This window comes from Desmodus rotundus, chromosome 4 (assembly GCF_022682495.2).
Source record: "Desmodus rotundus isolate HL8 chromosome 4, HLdesRot8A.1, whole genome shotgun sequence".
Classification (NCBI taxonomy): Eukaryota; Metazoa; Chordata; class Mammalia; order Chiroptera; family Phyllostomidae; genus Desmodus; species Desmodus rotundus.
The window spans coordinates 35782605-35803085 of NC_071390.1; the positions used below are offsets into that span (position 1 = coordinate 35782605).

Genomic DNA, 20481 nt, shown 5'->3' on the forward strand with positions numbered 1-20481 from the left:
GGAATGTGAAATGTAAGATCTTTTGTATGTCATTTAATTGAATGATATCTGGCCATATGCTGAGATTATTCAAACATAATTATAATGACAAGGTTTTAAATTAAAATAGAAAAGTATATTTAATATAAACTTCTGAAACTCTTAAAAAATACATAAATTCAGGATCAATAGTTTTGTATTTTGCCTTAGAAGAAACTAAATCAGGGAATTAATTAAGAGTGCCTGGAAACAAACACCAATCCACTTTACTTTAAAGTGTTCCCAGAGGAGTTTTTTTTCATCAGATGACCACTAATCAAATTTAGACATATATTTTTAAAGTGAAGGTAAGATAATGGTTCTTGTGTTTTTAAATCTCATGGATTTTCATATTTTGTGAACTTGAAGATTTAATGTAATTTCCTCCATAAAAATCTATCTATCCACAATTCTGTCCACCTGACATCTATGTGTTTCTATTCTTTGAATAAATTGGACATTATTTTTTTCTTAAGTAATATTGGCAAATAAAGACAAACAAAGCAAATATGCTTTATGAGAACACAAATATTGTCAACTATGCCAACTGTGATTCAGTTTTTGTAGAAAGAGCACAGGCCTCAGAAGTTATGAATTCAAGGTTCTATTATTTATCTATCATTTCAATAATTATATTAAAAACATTTGTTACTTCATTAGCTCTTCTAAAAGTTATGTTGCCATGTGGTTTAAAGAGTCAAATTATTCTCGAAGACTTGTGTAACAACCAGAAGTACGGTAAGCCTTCCCCCCATTTCCCATTTTCTATAGGCAACAACTTCCAACTCATTTAGCTTGATTCTACTTTTACCTCCATATCTCCAAATAACATGCTTATATTGCCACTTCTGGGTTTTTAAAGAAGTTTTAGTCATTATCTATTGATGTTACCCTAAAGCAGATGAGGCGTCACTTTCCACCACTGGCCCCCTCACAGCCCCCACTACACACACGCACACTTTCCAGTCCCCCAAATTCCTAGTCTAGTTATGTTTCCCATGTAGTTTTGATCAGCATTCATGGTTTACATCATTACAACTACACACATACTAGTTACAGCTCAGCCAGGTAGCTTATTCTAAGTTGACTGTGCTGCATAGTATTTTTTAATCTTTGGACTTATTAACTGTATTTTTGTACCATAGTTTGCTACGAACCAATCATGAATTTAACTCTAAAGTCATCACCAACAGTCTTAATCTCCTGAGAATATGTTTTAACTTTTCATGAATTCTGTCTGTTTAATCTAGAAGGAATCTCTACCCTGAGACTTCTGACCTATTCCAATTTTTGTTCTCCTCTACCCATCATCCCAAGGAACACCTTGACCCTTTTCATGCGCTGGATCTCTTGTTTTCAGTGTTCCATGTTTTTCTCTTTATCTTGGTTTATTCCCTTGTTTTGGGGGTGCACAGTCTTCAGTAGCTGGCTCAGGTAGAGTAAACCTAGGAATGAATTTATCCTCCTGTTTGATTGATAGTTGCACTGGGTAGAGTTCTGTGTAAGAAGTTATTTTCCTTCAGGCACTGCTCCATTGCTTTCTAGCTCCTGGTGTTTCACCCATTTGTCAGGACTCCCGTATTTTCTCTGTGCCCCCCCACACAAAGCTTAGCACTGGTGGAGAGAGTCAGGGCAAGCAGGCTGGTCCCGTCCAAAATATATAGCTGCCAAAAATCAAATGGACTCTCAACAGTACCAGTTCATTCTATTACAGATGCAAAGCTACTTTTAAAACTCTATAAACAAACAAACAAACACAAACAAAACCTTTCTACTCCCCTCAAACCTCTGGCAGCTCTTCTCCTTATACACTTTAAACAGATAACTTTAACTTGTACTCTTTTGGGAAAAATAAAAGCCATCAGATGGGATTCCCTTGTGTTCTAGAAATGAAACTTGCACACTGACCTACATTTATTCCCATCTGTTCATCTTCTGATGAGCTGATTCTCCTCTACTTGTTCATGCTTTCAAAGCCATGTGATAGTGATCCCTCCTATTTCTTTTCTTATATATTTAATTTTTGTTAACTGGATCATTTCCAGTGCTCTATTCTCACCCACGATACCAATCACCAAAGCTACCAGCCAACCAGCCCAATAAACAGCAAAGAGCGCTTCCTCTACCCATGTTGTCCTTCAGCTATGGCTTTCTCCTTCTCTTTTCAGGCAATCTTCTTCCAAATCGTCGTCTTTACTCCTCATTTCAGTGGCTGTTTTCTGTCTCTCACCACCCTATTCTGGCCCTGTTGCTAAGATGCCCAGTGACACCCATCAAAATGTTTTGACCTGCCTTATTGTACAAAGATAATCATACTTCCCTTTTTTTGAAATAGTCTTTTTCTTGGGTGTACATGACAAAACTTTGTTTTGTGTTTTCTTCTCTTACTAATTCCATCTCCTTTCCCGTTATACTGTTATCTACTGTTGGAATTTGTGAAAGGCTCTTTCCTTGATTCTCTTTTCTTCTACTTCTCTTTTATTTTCCTAGACGGTCCTACCCGTGCATATGGTTAGCATGACCCCTGACAAACAACACATTTGCATCTCCAGCCAAGATCTCTTTTTCTGAACTCCAGAGCCTTGTATCCGATTGCTTACTTACTTCTTGGGGGTCTCAATGGCACCGCAAACTCAGTATGCCTAATTCAAGTTCATCTCTCCTCCAATATAATAAGTCCTCTTCCAGTGTTTCCTATTTCAGTTAATGGTTCCTATCTCCCTCCAATTATGCTAGCCAGGGTCTTAGAGCCATTCCTGACAGTTACCTCTTCATCACCCTGCACTGAGTCTGTCACCAATACAGTTGGAGATATTTACCATCAAAATATTTCTCAAATCCTTTTATGTCTCTCCATCTTCACCATTCTAGGTAAGCTATGAGCATCTGTTGCCTAAACTTCCTAGATAGTCTCTTAATTGGTTTAACTACTTTTATCCTCATCCCTCAATCTGCTCTCCATATGATAGCCAGGCCATTTAAAAAAATGCAAAATCTAAGTACTCCATCCTTTATTTAGAGTCTCTACATGGCTTCTTTTTGTTCTAAGGATAAAGACACAAACTCCTTAACTTGGCTTACCTGCTCTACTCCTTACTTATCTCTCCTGCCTTATTCTTACCATCTAATTCTTTGTTTTCTTTTACCAGCTTAGGGTGGTCTTTTTTTTAGTTCTTCTGTGGAAGAATACATGCTCCCTTCTCCAACCACAGAGTCTTGGCTTGTGCTGATCCTGGTGAGAGACAATATAGATTAGTAGTGAAGTACAGAGCACCCAAAGTCTAATATCCAAGGAAGACTGCCTGGGTTCACATCCTGATTCTACAACTTAGTTGTGCAAACTTGGGTAAGTTATTTTACCTCTTGTGCCTCAGTTTCCTCAAATGATAAACAAGGATAATTGTAATGTCTACCTTCAGGGATATCATTATGATTGAATGATCATTTGCAGGAAAGGCTCTTCCCTCCCCTTTCTTGCCCAGTCAATTTCTTTGCAAACTTCCATTCTCAGACCCAGAGTCACTGTCTCTGAGAAGCCTCCATTGGCCTCTCTGACCAAATCCAATTACTCCATGATAGGAGTTCTCATATCTTGAGTATCTTATCTTTAATGTCTACTACAGGTGCAATACAATATTTTCTTGAGTGCTTCATTTATTTATTTTTGCTCAACATTCTATCTTCCTTATTAGAATGTCAGCTCCAGGAATGGAACGGTGTTTGCTTTTGGTCACAATTGTTTGGGTCTAACACTGCCAGCACAAAGTATATTCCTATAAAACACTTGTTGCCAGAAAAGATGGTAAATATACTGGATGCAAGTCTCTTTGATAACTTCTTTTGGTGCTTAAATTAGTGCTTTGCACAGTAATTAATACATCTGGAGAAGGAATGTATGGTGGCAAATCAAGCAGTTGTACTTCTGCTCCTGCTTCTTCAGCAGGAGACCAAGCAGGAGGAGGGTTCTCTGCTCAACAAGGCAGGTGTTTGTCAAGGTTATTTGTCAAGTACACACATGGGTTTCATGCTTGGCTTTGTTATCTGTTGCTGGGTGACCTTAGTCATGTCTTTTGACTTCCCACAGTCCCAGTTTTCTCGTCTGTCAGTTATACCATAGTACCCAGCCAGAGTCAATTGTTAATTAACCAGCTGAACCTGTAAGAATTGCAGTTACCTTAAGCATGGTCCCTGATTATCCACAGTCCCGAGCCAGTGATACGGCTTGCCCGGCATGTATGTTAGTAAGCCTCCCTCAGTGGTACAGTGAACAACACTGTCCCATCTCACCCCCCTTCAAAAAAAGTAAAATCTTTGTGCTTTGGGTCACAAAACGAAAGAGGGTATGAATCACTGTTGAACGGATTCAACCCCAATGGGTTGAACTGGGAAAGCAGAGTTCCAAGGGTATTCCTAGTGCAAACAAGTTTCTTCTTTCCTGGTGCTCCAAGTCCAAGTTTGAGCGTGGCAGTCAGGGGTGGGCTGGCCAGGGCAGGTAGGGTCAGAGGTTCATTTGCCGGTTATCATCTGTGAGACACTGATCTTGAGAACACAGAAGAGCCCTCAGTGCCTGACAAAACAGCCCTGGATCCAGCTAACCACCATTGTAATCTCAGAGCTCCCCCCCGCCCCTTTTTTTTAATTAGCTGAATCCATTCCATGAGAATTACATAGAAAATGACTCCATCCACACCTCATTCAAGAAAAAACTCCCTTTCCTCGCAATAAAAAAGAGCGAGCCTCTTGTCCACCTCTTGTGCAGCTGGCTAGTTTGCTGGGATGAGTGCAAGGAGCGATCTGAGTCTGAACTGTCAGTGGAGGAATGAACTGCACCGGAGCTATGACCACAAGTAATGTCTGTGAGAGATGGACATTGTTCTTTCCGCAGCCCTTCTCTGTTTTCCCTCCTGTTTCCAACTTGTGGGATGCACTGGGGTTGTGGATTTTAGGGTAGTGTGTTGTGTGTAAGTAGAAGGGTAATTGTGTGTGCACTGTATGTGCGTTCAGGGGGGTGCTGGGCTTGAACTTGAGAGTGTGTTTGAACTGTGAAAGTATGTGCATGGGACAAAATCTATACGTTTAAATGCAGAAAATAGGTAGTGTGTAAGAGGTGTGTACGTGTGCGCTAGTGTGTGTAAGCGCCAGGGGCCGCCCGCCCGCCGGGGCTCCCCGTGGGCCTGTCGGGCCAATGAGCGCAAGGCTGGAGAGGCGGCGGGCGGGGAGGCAGCCCCGAAGCCCAGCGGATGGATGCGCGGGCCGCGCGGCGCGCTCATTTCGCGCGGGCGTTGCTGGCTGGGGGCGGTGCAGCCACCGGCCCAGGACAGAGGACGGGACCCGGGGCGGCTGGTAGTGTGGGCGGCGCCCGGGGCTGGGATGCGCCCGGGACTCCGTGGCGGCGGCGTTGGCGGCGGCATCGGCGGCTGCGGGCGGACGAGGTAGCGCCGCGGCGCGGGGAGCTAGAAGAGCCCGGCCGGCAAACGGAGGCACAGCGGCGGCTGCAGCCAGAGCTCCAGCATCGCACGCCCACCATGGCCGCCCAGGGGGAGCCCGGCTACCTGGCCGCGCAGTCGGACCCGGGTTCCAACAGCGAACGCAGCACCGACTCGCCCATGCCCGGCTCCGAGGACGACCTTGTCGCCGGGGCGCCCCTGCACAGCCCGGAATGGAGCGAGGAGCGCTTCCGCGTGGACAGGAAGAAACTTGAGGCCATGTTACAAGGTAGGCATCACCCCCGCCCCCACCCCCTCGCGTTCTCGGACTCCCCTATTGCGTCCCCAGCTCCTTTCCGGACATCCTCGTCGCGCGCCCCAGTGCCCGCCACTCTGGCCCATAGCTGACTTAGTTCCCAGGTCCCCTTCCTCGCGGAGCCGGGGGACACCCAGGGAGTGGAGATCTAGCGGTACTCTCCACCCTTCCACGCCTCTCAGGTCTCTAGGCACTGGGGACCTTGTGTTAACTTGCCGGCTCCAGAAAAGCCTAAGGCCGAGTTTGTACCGGCGCGCCCAAGTTGCGTACTGGACTTTGGAGATGCCAGCCTTAGTGCGGACACCTGGGCTGTGCCATCTGAACCCACTTGGACCGCACAGAGTATGTGTGAGTCTCTCCACTCGCTGGCAGCCTTGAATTCTAGCTCTCTCTCTGTCTGTTTCTCTCTTTCCTCTTGTCAGTATCCACTTCCTCCAGCTGAGGGGCCTTGTCTGGCTATTGGAAAACGCTCTGCAGATGTCAAGGCTTAAGACAGGAGTTCCGCCCACCATCCTCCACCCTGGAGCCAGAGGGGCCAGGATGGGGGTGAGCATCCAAAGCTGGGGATTGTGTCAGGGCATTTGCTTCTGGGTTGGAGCACAGTATGTGTTCATCTCCTGACAGGCCTATAAAACACATCATGAGTTACAATAAGTTCATAAAAGTCTTCCAGTACTATGCGTGTCTATGTCTTTCACAACTTGGGATTTTTTTTTTTTTAACTCCCTAGTTTCTTTGGGACTTTCCCAGGCATAACGGCTTTAGCCATATCGGACTGAAAACAAATTCTGTGCTTTAGTGGGAGGATTGGAGTTCTCAGAGCGAACGCTAAAATGTCCAAGGTCATTTTGCCCTTCCTTAAAATGTTAATTACTAGCTTAACTGTAGCCACAGATGTGGTTTATTTCCTTCATCCAGAGAAATAAAGTATTTTGAATGACATTTTAAAGTACTGCAAAGGACCAGGCGTTAGTTTCACTCAGGGCGTGTAAGTGGATTCATTCAGTAGCTAGTGTCCTTACATCAAGGGAGCATTGGAGCCTTCCAACTTCTCTTTGTGTGTGGCTTTATGCATAACTTACTTTGACTTTATCAGTCAATGCATCGCAATATGGGAGCTATTTAGCCTCTGGAAATGCAGTGGCTTTTTAAAACATTTAAGCAGGTTATTTTAAGGGAGAACAACATGTTTTCCAAAACAATAACTTGGTGGAAACAAATAGCAGGAGTGTTTGGCAGGCGTTTTTGGATAAGCTACAAATTCATCTCCCTTGTTGCTTATTTTTTATTGATAAACATCCCTAGTGCTTGTCATGTCTCTCTCTCTTCCTCTCTTTTTCCCCCTTAAATTATGTGACTTCTTAGGAGAGTGAACGTCTGTGATAAACTGTTCAAATAAGAATATTGCAAAGTGGATTTGGAAATTAAAGCCCCAGTTGCATTTTGATAACCCATTTTAGTTATTTCATTTGATTCAGGATTTTTTTTGTCTAGTGCCTGGTTATAAAACACAATGCTACATTTATTCAGAAAGATATTGTTGAGAGATTGTTTGGATTTAACTGACATACCACGTACCTGCTTTTCAACAAGTTTCCAGTTTGTTTTCTCCATAAATCTGGAGTGGTGGATCTTCCAATAGTAACATGTCTTCCTTATCTGTTTTACCCGTGCACATGCAAATAACGACAGTGATGTTGGCTTCCAGGAACCCCTCACGCATAACTTGAGCTTTAGAAGTGGATTTCTTTTTTAAAACGATGAATTTTCATTTAGAATGAAATGAAATATGGGTGAGGCATTTTTAAATTTGAAGGCTCACCCATTTGTAGATACAGTATTCTGACATGAGATGGTTTAATATTGCTTTGCAGTGGTAAGGTTTTATTTACAGAAAGTCTTAACAGAGTTAACATTTCTTCAGCAGCCAATCCATAATAAAATCTTCACATTTTAACCCCAAAGAATTCTTTAAGGGTTGAACGTAGTGCTTTAACTTTCCAAAATTACCAACAAGTGAATTATGCCTTCTAAGAGAGTAAATTTTGAACACGTGTGACAATAGAACCCGGTGCAGAGGGTACCAGGGCATTTTGTGATGCATGGTTCTAGTGTCAGATTACGTAGAGCCACCATGTTGGAAGGAGTAAGACTCGTTTTCTGAACCAGACGTCATCATGCCTTACCCTTCATGCCAGATGGTGATAGCAAGTGCAGGCACTGGAATCACACAGACCCAGCCTCAGATAAACCCCTGCAGGACATTGGGGCAGCGTCTCTGTTTCCCCCGCCTCTGTTTCAGTCTGCCCTTAGGATTTGGTGAGTGTTAAAAGAGATAATGCCCAATAAGCTAAAACTTGCCACACTGATAAGAGCTTAATATATATCAGTTGCTTGTCAGTATTAATAGTAAGTATTATAACATGGAATCAAAAGATACCTAGTGCCTATCCCAGCTTCTGACATATAGTATGTACTTAAATAAAGGGAACAAATAAATTTAGCGATTTCATAATTGCGGAAGTAAGAGGGATACTAAGGTAGGAAGTTTAGCTAGTCAACAAATATTCCAATATTGTTAAGTATTCTTGAGTGAAAAACCCTTTCATTTGAAAAGTGCCAAATAAGTTAAGTCTGCATTTGGTTGGGTTTCTGATGATTGTGAATTTGGATTTGCCATTTTTCTTTCCACAGTTGCTTAAACTATGTGCAGGTTTCCAGTTGGAATCAGGATAAATAAGATTATCTGCCTTTAAGTCTACACAGTGCAAATTGGTGATTATAATGCTTGGAATTTGTTTCCAGAGAGAGTGTCCTGGGGGCAAGTTAATCTTTAATGGGTTGTATTTTTATTAGTAGAGAAATTCTTCTACGCAATGGACCAAAAATTCAGTGAGGTTAAAACCTGGGGAGTGCAGTAGTGGTCACAGAAATGAAATACCATTCTTGGATTATCATCGACTCCCCGAAGCATTGATATAAATAAAATCACCAGGCTGAAAAGTTAAGGAAAAATCACTAGTTTTTCTTTTCTCCTCCTCCTTTTTTTGGGGGCCCAATAACTACTTTGGAACAGCCTTATAGAGTAGCTGGCATTTTTGTTCAAATCTAAATGAAGATTATGAATTTTATTAGTCAACAGATTTATAAATGATAACTTATTTTCAAGTTTAGTTTAGTTTTTTGATTGGTATAGTCCGTCTTGGGTTGGATACCATGAACAGCACTGTTAATTCTAAAGAAAAATTGTTTTTAATTGATTTAATGTTGATCTTCAAAATTTAGATTTTATGCTTCATGTGAGATCACAGTGTTGATTCATTTAAGTCGGTTAAATGGGAGTGACGGTGTGCAAAGAGGGAGGAGAGGTATGGGGGAAAGTCCGGAAGAGGTAGAAAATAAATAGGTCAAAAGAGTCACAAATCGTTTTAGTGTTTGGAGTCCCGAGAGGCAGACGTGGACTCTGCGAATTTTAACTCTTGTTTTTCTTTTTCTGTGGTTGTTTACATCTTACTGTCATACTTTTATTTTTATGTTGAAAAACATATATGTGTATAATACAGTGAAAAATTCCTACATACGCTTTAGACGCATAGGTACTTTCAAAGTTCTGAATCCCTTGAGTTTTTCATTGTAGAAGGAAGGAAGTGTTAAAAGGGGGGAAATGTCCTATTTTCATGAATTGAGGTTGACATCTGCTGGGCTTTTAGGATATTGCTGTTAGAAAGTTCGAAAACCACGTTGCGTTTTAAAAGTACTGGGCATAACTGGGATCACTTACTGCTGGTTGCCTGAGCTGCAGAACTAGCCGCTAAGTCAGGCCATCAGAGATCACTGATTAAAAGAGCAGCAGTTATGTTCTGTCTCTAATTTGGCAAACTTCAGTGAAGATTGTCTTATGATTAGGTGGACAGATAATTTTTAGGTGTTTCTGGGGGAGTAGGGAGAAATAAATAAAAATACATGAATATGGGGAGTACTGGAAATGAAATACTTGTAAATATGAGCTAAGCTTAATATAGTTTTCTGGCTAATGTTTGGTTGATGCTAATAAACAACAAGAACAAATCACTTTAGAAAGCTTAGTGGTTAAAAGTACAGGGCTCTGGGCCAGATCTGGATTTAGTTCTTGGTGTTACCTTTTAGTAGGGAGCTTGGGAAGAAAATTCATCACCTGCAGACTCATTTCTCAAAGGGGGTGTTGCTAGTGGTACCTGCATCCTTAACTGGTTGTGATAATTAAGAGAAAAAAGGTGTATGTAAAACATCACAGTGCTGGCCACGTAGGAAGTGCTGAATACATTAATAATAACCATATTCATCATAAATCATAGTTCATAAGATTCACATTCTTAAACTGAAAATGAAAATTAAATATATTGGGAAATGAATTAAATGGTCTTAGGATACATGAACATTCACAGCTCTCAAAATATTATTTATTGTTGGCTTTCCCGGTTGCTCACAGCGTCCTTTGTAAAGGTGGATGGGTACACACTGAGAAGGGTATGTTAAACATGAGTGTGGAATTACAGATTTCCTCAGGATGGGAGGGCTTTACGTCCTTGTTAGTTGTAATTGTTCCTGCCTTGAGTATTTTTCACTCTTTGAATGTCCTGAGTCAATCAGTTCTGATATTTTTACTATAGGCTAGCAGCAAAATCAATTAATTTCCTTTCTAATTTTATGTTGCTCTGAACTTGTCGTTTACTGGTGTCTAGAAAGAGACTTTTTCAAAGAAAATACTGTACCTGGGCTAATGTGTTCTAATTGCTCACTTGTAAGATGGGGACAATACTAGTGTCATCTCCTGGGGATGCTGTGAACAATGATGATTACGTGATGATAATTATCATATTATCAAGACCATAATCCATGAGCACTGAATGCGAGACAGTGCATGTGAGAAGCCTCATCCGGGCACCTGTTGCTTAGTAGACCTTGGCCCCGCCGTGGCCGTGTGCCGTGGGTGATGGGTAGAGATCTCAAAACATTAGAAAGCAAATGCTTGTCAGTTTTTTTTTTTTTTTTAACTGCACATGAATCCTTTTTCTTCAGGGGAAGGGGCGATTTATGTTTTAGTGAAAGTCTTCTTCCAGTTCAATAGTTTGTTAGGAGAGTTGCAGTTGAGTCAGGGAGCAGAATTGAAGGTTAAGATTACTTTATAATCTAAATGAAAAAATCCATCACGGGTTGTGTAACTTGGCAGTAACAAGCTCAGAAACTGCCATCGTACTTGGCTGGGGGTCCTAACGTGGCCTTTCTTGGAGTCCTGTGAGGACAGAATGAGGTGGACGTCACATGGACAGGGATTAACCACTCTCACTAGCTGTAACACTCTCCGCAAATCTTATCTCTCTGAAGACTGGGGGGTGGGGGGGTGTTGCTTTAGTTGATCATTGATGAGTTAAAACACTGAAAGTTTTGTCATATCAGTGAGTTTAACAGGCAGGAATGTATTTGGCTGCGATTAGCAGAAAACCCAACACAGAGTGGCTTAAACAGGCTGGGGGTTATTTTCCTCACCTAACCAAAAATCTGGGACTAAGGGGTGCAGGCCCCATAGCTGCCCAAGGAGCCCAGAGAGTTGCCTTCTTGCCTCTGCGGTCCTGAGCCTGTGGCCTTCAGCCTCATTGCTGGAGGCTGGCTGGATTGTACCTCAAGTTGCTCTGTGGTCTGTGCAGGCTAAGAGAGGGGAACAAAAAGTTGTTTTCTGTTCAGGATTTTGCCTTGATGTGTGATAAAGGGTTCTGTCTCCTGGAACTTCCCTCTGTATTTTTTTTGGCCACTCTTCGCTACAAGAGATTCTGGGAACATGACTTCTTTTCCAGCTTCTCTAGAAGTAGGCAGGATGAAGGGTGTCCAAGTGGATGCTGAGTGATCCAGCCCATAGTTTCCGTACCTGGGCAAAGCAGAGGGCATTGTGACAGACATTCCAAGTTGTGACTGAAGCCAGAGCTTACCTGGATTGGAGATTGTGACCTGCAGTACTAATCCTTAGAGTTTTAGATTATTTGGTAATGTTATAAGTAGGTGGAATTTCTTTCCTTCCCTCCCTCCCTTCCTTCATCCAGGAGTCAATGTAAATCCCAGAGAAGAAACGCCTTTGACCGTGTAAGGCTGGTCTCATTCTGTTACTCTTTTTACAAATAGGACCTTGGGCCCCTAAGAACTATAACCATCTTTTTTTCACCTCCACCGTTTTCTCCATGTCAAATGCTTTTTTTTTTTTCATTGAAAAATTACACAATACAAACAATGCCTATTTTACCTTTTACTATATGATATTCTTTCTCCCCTCCCTCTTCCTTCCCACCTACCACTCATTTTAAATTGCTTTTAGAATTAGCAGGTTCATTGTAATCCAGGCTTCTGCCCTTTGATTTTTTCATAGATTGTTTGCTAAAGTATAATCTGGTCAACAAAGTCAGGATTTGTTCAGAAGATGAAGTCAGTTTGGAGGCAGTTTGATAGTAGAATTATCGTCAGATTTGTGCCACGTTTTGCTATTTGAAATTGTCCAGAATGATGAACTAATTAAATATAACAGTTGGCTTATCCTGGATTTATTCTATAATATAGTTCTTGAAAAACAAATGGGGTGGTGAGGGTGCATGGAGGTGAAAGAGGGTATGGGGGGATAAATGGTAAGGGAAAAAATACAATAAAAATCCCTAAAAAACCCACATGGGATAATAGTGACCATATGGATTCTTTTATGTAAAAGGCCTATTAATACACTACCAGAGATGAGGCAACATTTAATATTAATTTATAATGGCTTTTGCAGTGTGTGGGAGCGATCTTTGCAAAAATCTCTTCTTGTTATGTTGCAAAAGCCACCACATTTGATTTTTAATGCTTGTGGTACTAGTATTTGGGGCAGTATCCAAAATGCACAAACCATTGATGTAAACATTGTGTAGATGTTACATGTTTGCAAATCCATTTCCCCCCTAGTAAGTGACTAGTAACTGTAGGTGATGAAAGCATTCATGTTTGTAACAAGGACTGAATCCTGCTCCCATTTGTGATACTGGCATTTAAAAATATATGATCACTTTCTAGCTATAAAGGAGTTTCTTTGTTACAGTGAATACAATAAACCACGTATTAGTCTACATGTTGAGTTGATCTGGAACTACATCTCATGTATATGAAGCTGCATAAACAAAGGATTTGAATATTAGCCATTGCTTTTATTTCTGATAATGAAAGTGAGACGAACTTATTACAGAATAATTGAAAGTACAAACAGGTGTAAAAAAGAAAAAGCAAATGTCATCCCTAAGTCCCAAGTTCAGCAATAACCACTGATAACATTTTGGGAATTTTTTTCCTTGTCTTAAAAAAAATCGGCCTACATATAATTTATTTTTATGAAAAATATCGATATGTCACATACAGTGTTAGCCTTTGGGGATGCAGACATAACAAGATATGGTTAGGGTATAATCCCTAACTTTGTGTGACTTGTGTCCCTTAAATTCTAAACAGGGATGACACTCCTCTTCTTTTTCACTTCAGATTGCATCACAGGTATTTTCTATTTCATTAGAGATTCTTGAAGAACATGATTTTAAGTGGCTGTATGATATTCCCTTGACATATCATACTTTGCTTAAACATTACCACATTTTATAGCATTTTGAGATGGCTAGGCAGTGGGAAGAGCCTGATATTTGTACTCCAACTGCCCGAGATTCAGATCCTGGCTCTGTTTATTTATTGGTTGCATGGCTGGGGTTCACGTGGATAACTTTTCAGAGCCTCAGTCTTCTAGTCCCTAAAATGGGGGGTAAAAGTAGCTTCTAGGTTACGAGGGTCGGAAATACTGTATGTAAAGCACCCAGCAGGTCCCGATGCAGTGTGCGTATTTAAGAAATGGCAGCTAAGGAATATTAGTACTGCTGCCCTAGGCACTTTTGCCTAACAACCTTTTTTTTTCATCCTTGATTATTGTCAAAGGTAAGATTCTTACCAGTGAAATTTTGGGGGCAAAAGGGATGGGCATTTTAAGGCTATTGATAAAGTTTGCAAAATTGCTCTTTGGAAAGATTCACAGGTGATGCAGGAAAGACAACAGGTTTGTAGGACATCTGTTCCTGGTACCTGTGATCCCTCCACCTGGTTTATTTGAGCTGGTGGTTGTGAGAAATTGGGAAGTCATTGAATGATCAGTTCAGAGTTAGAGTTCTGTTTGTTTCTTTTGCTGGAAATTTTGAATGATGTCTGTGGATCAGTAGTTTGTAATATTTGTGTACATAAAAATCACCTGAGGGGGTTGTGCGAAATGGCAAACCCTGGCCTCTCTCAGATTCCGGTTCTATAGGTTTGAGGGTTGTTAGTGGTGCTGGGGATCTGGATTTTGAAAAGAATCGTGTGTGAGGTTACTGTAGGTGGTCCCAGGACCGCACTTGGAGAAACCTGCTAGATGATGATTGAAATTTAGAAAATTCAGAGTCTTTTCTTTTTTTGATTCCCTTTATTCTTGATGCTAGTACTTTCTCCATGTTATTAAACCGTCTTGAAGCATTTTAGTCTAGGAGCATAATTTATAACTGGCACAATATTGTTTGGAGTCACTTGTTGGAAGGAACTTAGGGGAAGAGCACAGATGTATGTATTTCTGTGGAAGGTATAAATTGTCTTTATTGCTCAGCAGACTCAAAATGCATTTAATTTTCCTACAGATTCCCATCAAGTCAGGCATAATGGACACCTGATTATAATAGTATATTATGAAATAACAAAACACACTTTTTTATTACAGAAATTTAAAAAGTAATATGAAGGGAACTTTATTTCTTTAAATTTATTGAACTTATTGGGATGACATTGGTTAATAAAATTATATAGGCTTCAAGTGTACAATTCTATAATACATGAATTGTGTATTGTATTGTGTGTTCACTATCCAAAGTCAAGTCTCCTTCCATCACCATTTATTCCCCTTTTACCCTCTGCTACCTTCTCCCACCCGCCTTTCCTTCTGGTAATCACCATACTGTTGTCTGTCACCCAACCTTGTTCCCTCTGACAGCTGTCAGTCTGTTCTCTGTATCTATGAGTCTGTTTCTATTTTGTTTGCTAGTTTATTTTGTTCATTACATTCCACATATAAGTGAAATCATATGCTACTTGTGTTTCTCCGATTGGCTTATTTCACTTAGCATAATGCTGTCCACAGGTCCATCCATGCTGTCACAAAGGATAAAATTTCCTCCTTTTTAAACAGCCAAGTAGTATTCCATTGTGTAATGTACCACAGCTTTTTTATCCACTCATCTACTGATGGATACTTGGACCTCTTTCCAAATCTTGGCTATTGCAAATTAACATTGCAATGAACATAGGGGTGCTTATGTTCTTTTGAATTAGTGTTTTGGGTTTCTTTGGATATACTCCCAGAAGTGGGATTGCTGGGTCATAAGGCAGATCCATTTTTAATTTTTTTAGGTGTCACCATACTGCTTTCCACAGTGGCTGCACCAGTCTTCTGCATTCCCACCAAGTGTTCGAGGGTTCCCTTTTCTATACATTCTCTCCAACGCTTGTTGTTTGTTGTTTTATTGATGACAGCCGTTCTGACAGGCGTACAGTGATATCTCACTATGGTTTAATTTGCATTTCTCTGATGACGTTGAACATCTTTTCAAATGTCTATTGTCCATCTATATGCCCTCTTTGGAGAAATGTCTATTCAGGTCCTTTGCCCACTTTTTAATTGGGTTGTTTGTTTTTTTGGTGTAGAATTTCACAAATTCTTTATAAATTTTGGAAATTAACCCCTTATCAGATGTATCATTGATGAATATGTTCTACCATTCACTGTGTTGTCTTACTTTGTTGATGGTTTCCTTTGCTGTGCAAAGACTTTTTGGTTGGATGTAGCCCCATTTGTTTGTTTATTTTTTTGTTGTTTCCCTTGTCTGAGGAGATATATCAGAAAACATGTTGCAATGAGAGATTCCCTAGATTTTAGTGCATATGACATGATACTGTACGTAGAGAACCCTAAAGATCCCATCAAAAAAATTACTAGAATGGGTAACTTAATTCAAGTAAAATAGCAGGATACAAAATAAATATCCAGAAATCAGTTGCATTTTTATACACCAATAGTGAACTGTCAGAAAGGGAAACTCAGAAAACAATCCCATTCCCAACAATTGCTTAAAAAAATACCTAGGAATAACTTTAACCAAAGATGTAAAAGACCTGTATTCAGAAATTGTAAGGCACTGATGAAAGAAAACGAAGAAGATACAAATAAATGGAAGCATATACCATGCTCATAGATGGGAATAATTAATATCATTAAAATGTGCATGGTACCCAAAGAAATCTGTAGATTCAACACAATTTCTGTCAACATGCCAACCTTGCATCCCCAGAATAAATCCCACTTGATTATAGTGTCTGATCTTTTTAATGTATTGCTGGGTCTGGTTTGCTAATATTTTGTTGAAAATTTTAACACCTGTGTTCATTAGGGATATTGGCCTGTAATTTTCTTTTTAGTGTTTTTATCTCGTTTTGTAATTTGGATAATACTGACTTTGTAAAGTGATCTTGGGAGTCTTCCCTCCTCCTGAATTTTTTAGAATAGTTTGAGAAGGATGGGTGTTAGTTCTTCTTTGAATGTTTGGTAAAATTTCCCTGTGAAGCCATCTGGTCCCGGGGTTTTATTTGTTGGCAGTTTTTTGATTACAGCTTCAATTTCACTAGTTGTAATCTGTCTATTCAGATTCTCAGATTTTTCTTGATTCAGTTTTGAAAGATTGTATGTTTCTAGGAATTCATCCATTTCATCCAGATGGTCCAATATGATGGCATGCAGTTTTTTGTAATATTTTCTTACAATCTTTTGTATTTCTTTGATGTCAGGTGTAAGTGTTGCCACTTCAGCTTTTTTTTTCATTTCAATTTGCATGAAATACCTTTCTCCATCCCTTTACTTTTAGCCTGTGTATATCTTTCCTTCTGAGGTGGGTCTATTGTAGACATGATATGTGTGTGTGTGTGTGTCTTGTTTTCATTTTTTTAAAAAAGAATTTATTTACTTATTTTTAGAGAGAATGGAAGGGAGGGAGAAAGAGAGGGAGAAAAATATTGATGTGAGAGGGAAACAATGATCAGCTGCCTCTCTCACAGGCCCTGACTGGGGATGAAACTCACAACCCAGGCATGTGCCCTGACTGGGAATCGAATTGGCGACCCTTTGCTTTGCAGGATGATGCCCAACCAACTGAACCATCCTGGTCAGGGTGGGTCTTGTTTTCTTATCCATTTGGCTATCCTATGCCATTTTATTGGAGCATTTAAACCATTTTCATTTAAAGTGATTCTTGATAGGTACATATCTATTACCATTTTTTAAACTATATTCCTGTTTTTTTTTCCCTTCTTCTCAAAGCAGACTCTTCAACATTTCTTGTGACACTGCTTTAGTGGTAACAAACTCCTTTAACTTTTTGTTGTCTGAGAAGCTCTTTATTTCTCCTTTAATTTTAAACAATAGCCTTGCTGGGTAAAGTAGTCTTCGTTGTCCGTCCTTGCTTTTCATCCTTGTTCTCTCTCTTCTTGTATCTCTATGGCATGGATGTTGTAATGCTTCATGTTGTCCCAAGGGTCCCTTAAACAATCCTTATTTTTAAAATTCCTTTTTTTTCCCCTGCTCTGACTGGGAGTTTTCTGCCACCTTGTCTTCCAAATTATTGATTCAATCCCCTGCTTCATCCACCTACTGTATATTCTCTTTAGTGTATACTTCATTTCAGATATTGTATTATTCATTTCTGACAGTTCTTTTTTATGTTTTCTTTTTGTCCTTTCTCATGCTGTTGTAGTTCTCTCTAGGTTTCTTGTAGTTTTCACTAAGTTCCTTGAGCTTCCTTATAACTTTTTTTTCTAATATAGATGGACATCTATGTAGATGGACATATAGGTGGACAATAGACACTTGAAAAGATGTTCAACGTCATCAGAGAAATGCAGATTAAACCATAGTGAGATACCACTTCATGCCTGTCAGAATGGCCATCATCGAATAAAACAACAAACAACAAGTGTTGGAGAGGATGTGGAGAAAAGAGAACCCTTGAACACTGTTGGTGGGAATGTAGAAGACTGGTGTAGCCACTGTGGAAAGCAGTAATGGTGATACCTCAAAAAATTGATATTTCCTTATAACTATGTATTTTCTGAACTCTATATCTGATAAGTTCCTTGCTTCCATTTCCTTTAGCTTTTCTTTTTCTGGAGAGTTCTCCTCTTTCATTTGGGAAATGTTTCTTTGTCTCCCTGTTTTGACTGTCTCTCTGTGTTTCTTTCTATATATTAGGTAGATCTGCTGTAGTTGTCAGGGTGAGGCTGGAAGATTTTGTCCGGCCCAAACAGACCAAGATTTGGCTGTGTGAAGGTAGTGCTCTGCTCCAGGAGGGCATGTGAGGGAAAAAAGGCCCTCTTTCAAGAGCTACACTACTCAGTCTGTGCCCGGTTCTGCCCAGAGCCTGATCTCAGCAGGGTGGGGGTAGTGGATCTTCTGTGAGGAGGTAAGTGCCAGTTAGACTTGGAAGAAGGTGAGGGGAACAGTGTCACCTGCTTCAGAACCACACAACTCAGTGTGTCCCGGATTCTGTCCAGCTCTGGGTTGGTGGAGCCACCAGGAGTTGAGAGGGTAGGGCTAGCAGATGTCTTCTGAGGGGGATGCACCAGCCAGGTTCACAGGAAGGTGGAAGGAATGGCTTCTGTCCCAAGGCCATGCAATTTGGTTACTGACACTGTCTGAGTCTGCCCAGACCTCTACACCCCACCTCAGGCAGCTGACCCTCAGCAGGGCATAAGCTCCATAGCATGGGACGGCAGGGAGCCAAGAGTGTGGGGCTCTTGCATTCCCACAGGCTGATTTTGTGTGGAAGGGAGTACTCCATCCAAGAATGATGGCATCTGCAGTGTGGGGAATGACTCAGCACAGGGGTCCTGACGGCTGTCCCTTCACCTCTCTCCCCAGAGTCACAAACCCCAGTCTCTCTTCATGTGATTGTAGTCTGCTCTGCCCTCTGTCCACCAGAGTGGGTATGAATGAGATTTTCTGTGTGAATCCCTGCTGATCTTCACAGCCAGCTATTACATGGGCGTCTCTTCCTGGCTCTGGTGCTCTGGGCCAGGAAGCCAAGCTTGGGGTTGAGACCCCCTACTCCTCAGGGAGAACCTTTGCAGAGAAATCTTTTTTCAGAACCTAAGCTGCTACCTGTGGGAGGATCAGCCCTTTTCATGTCTCTGCCCTTCCTACCAGTCTCAATGTGGCTTATTCTGTAAATCCTTCATTATAAGAATTCTCTTCAGCTAGTCTTCTGTTGGTTATTCAGGTTAATTATTATATAATTTAATTGTGATTCCAGTTTGGCCCTATGAGGAGGTGAGTGTACCTTCCACTTACTCCACTGCCATCTTGGATCTTTGATGAAGGGAACTTTAAAAAGAAAAACAATCATCGATAATTTTACCATCCTAACAACTATTTTATTTTTTTGTCTTGAAATCTAATCCTTGACTGTTTGCATAGAGCTTATGTAGTTGTTGTTGTGGCCTTAACTACAGTTTTGTATTCAACATTTTCATCCATGTTTTTGTACTTCTAAATAGTTTTTAGAATTAAAATTTTATGGTTGAGTCATAGTACATTTAGCCAGAATTCTTTTTTACAGTTGTAGATCACCTTATAGTGAACAGGAATTGTGTAGCTTTTCTCTCTTTTGGAACTATATTTTGAGGACTATGAGTACTAAAGACAGGTGGTGTTTTTGAAAGCAGCGGCTGACTTGAACTGACCTACTGTGTGTGAGACACTGTGCTGGAGTTTTATGCCTCTTCTGTCATCTCAGCCTCTCATACAACAACCCAGGAAATCTGTGTTTTATAGACACGAAAGGCTTTTAATCCTTTGCACTTGGGGCTTGGTGTTTCTTTTGTTGTTGTTGTTGTTATTTATTTATTTAGAATTCTGAGTGGATCTAGACACTAGTTTTCCTCTCAGGATTATTACGGAGTTGAAAGTCTTATGTAGTATGGAGATGTCAAATCTGAGTCTATGATGAGAAACTATTTCAGAATAGATCACCATGCGCCCCAAGTTAGAAATGTGGTGGTAGGCACAGAAGTGGTTAGAATTCTCAGTGAGAATACAGAAATGTCAAAGTTTTGCCTTCTATTGGCTTTGGTTAAATTTTCTCAGTTTCTTCCTATGTGAAATGGGGATAATGATACTGCTTTCCTCATGTTACGAAGATTATGTGATAATGTCTATAAAGTTCATTCATAATTGTTATCCTGTTACATGGTCTTTGTTTGAAACTCATCTCCTATTCTTCTCTAGCATCTAGCCCAGTGCTATGAAAATAGCTATACTATGTACAGAATACAAGTTCAGTGATGGATCTGGATTAAAAGCTGCCCCATTTTGGGCTGGTGGACCGTATGGGGACTTTAACACTAGAGCACATGCTTGGCCTTAAGAAACATCAAATAGTTCTGCCTTATGTAAGTAAGTAAGGCAGAGTAATTGTCCACATGCAAGGTAGTCTTTGTCCACCCTTAGGCTAGGGGCTATGTAGAATGTTGTACTCCTAGTGATAGTACATTAGTGTGGAGTTTTCAATGAAGATATGCAAACTTTAAGTTAATGTTGAATAATTTATATTTATATTTGATCTGGAT

At 40.5% G+C, this 20481-nt stretch overlaps 1 protein-coding gene across 2 annotated transcripts in view; it reads left to right on the forward strand.

Moving 5' to 3' along the window:
* The first annotated feature begins 5270 nt into the window (after nucleotides 1-5270).
* Nucleotides 5271-20481, forward strand: part of BICC1 (BicC family RNA binding protein 1) — a 266319-nt gene continuing 251108 nt past the window's right edge. For both annotated transcript variants that reach the window (XM_024561219.3, XM_071221225.1), the window contains exon 1: nucleotides 5271-5733. In XM_024561219.3, the coding sequence (XP_024416987.2) occupies nucleotides 5544-5733 (190 nt within the window). In that variant the 5' untranslated portion in view covers nucleotides 5271-5543. The remainder of the gene's footprint in view (nucleotides 5734-20481) is intronic.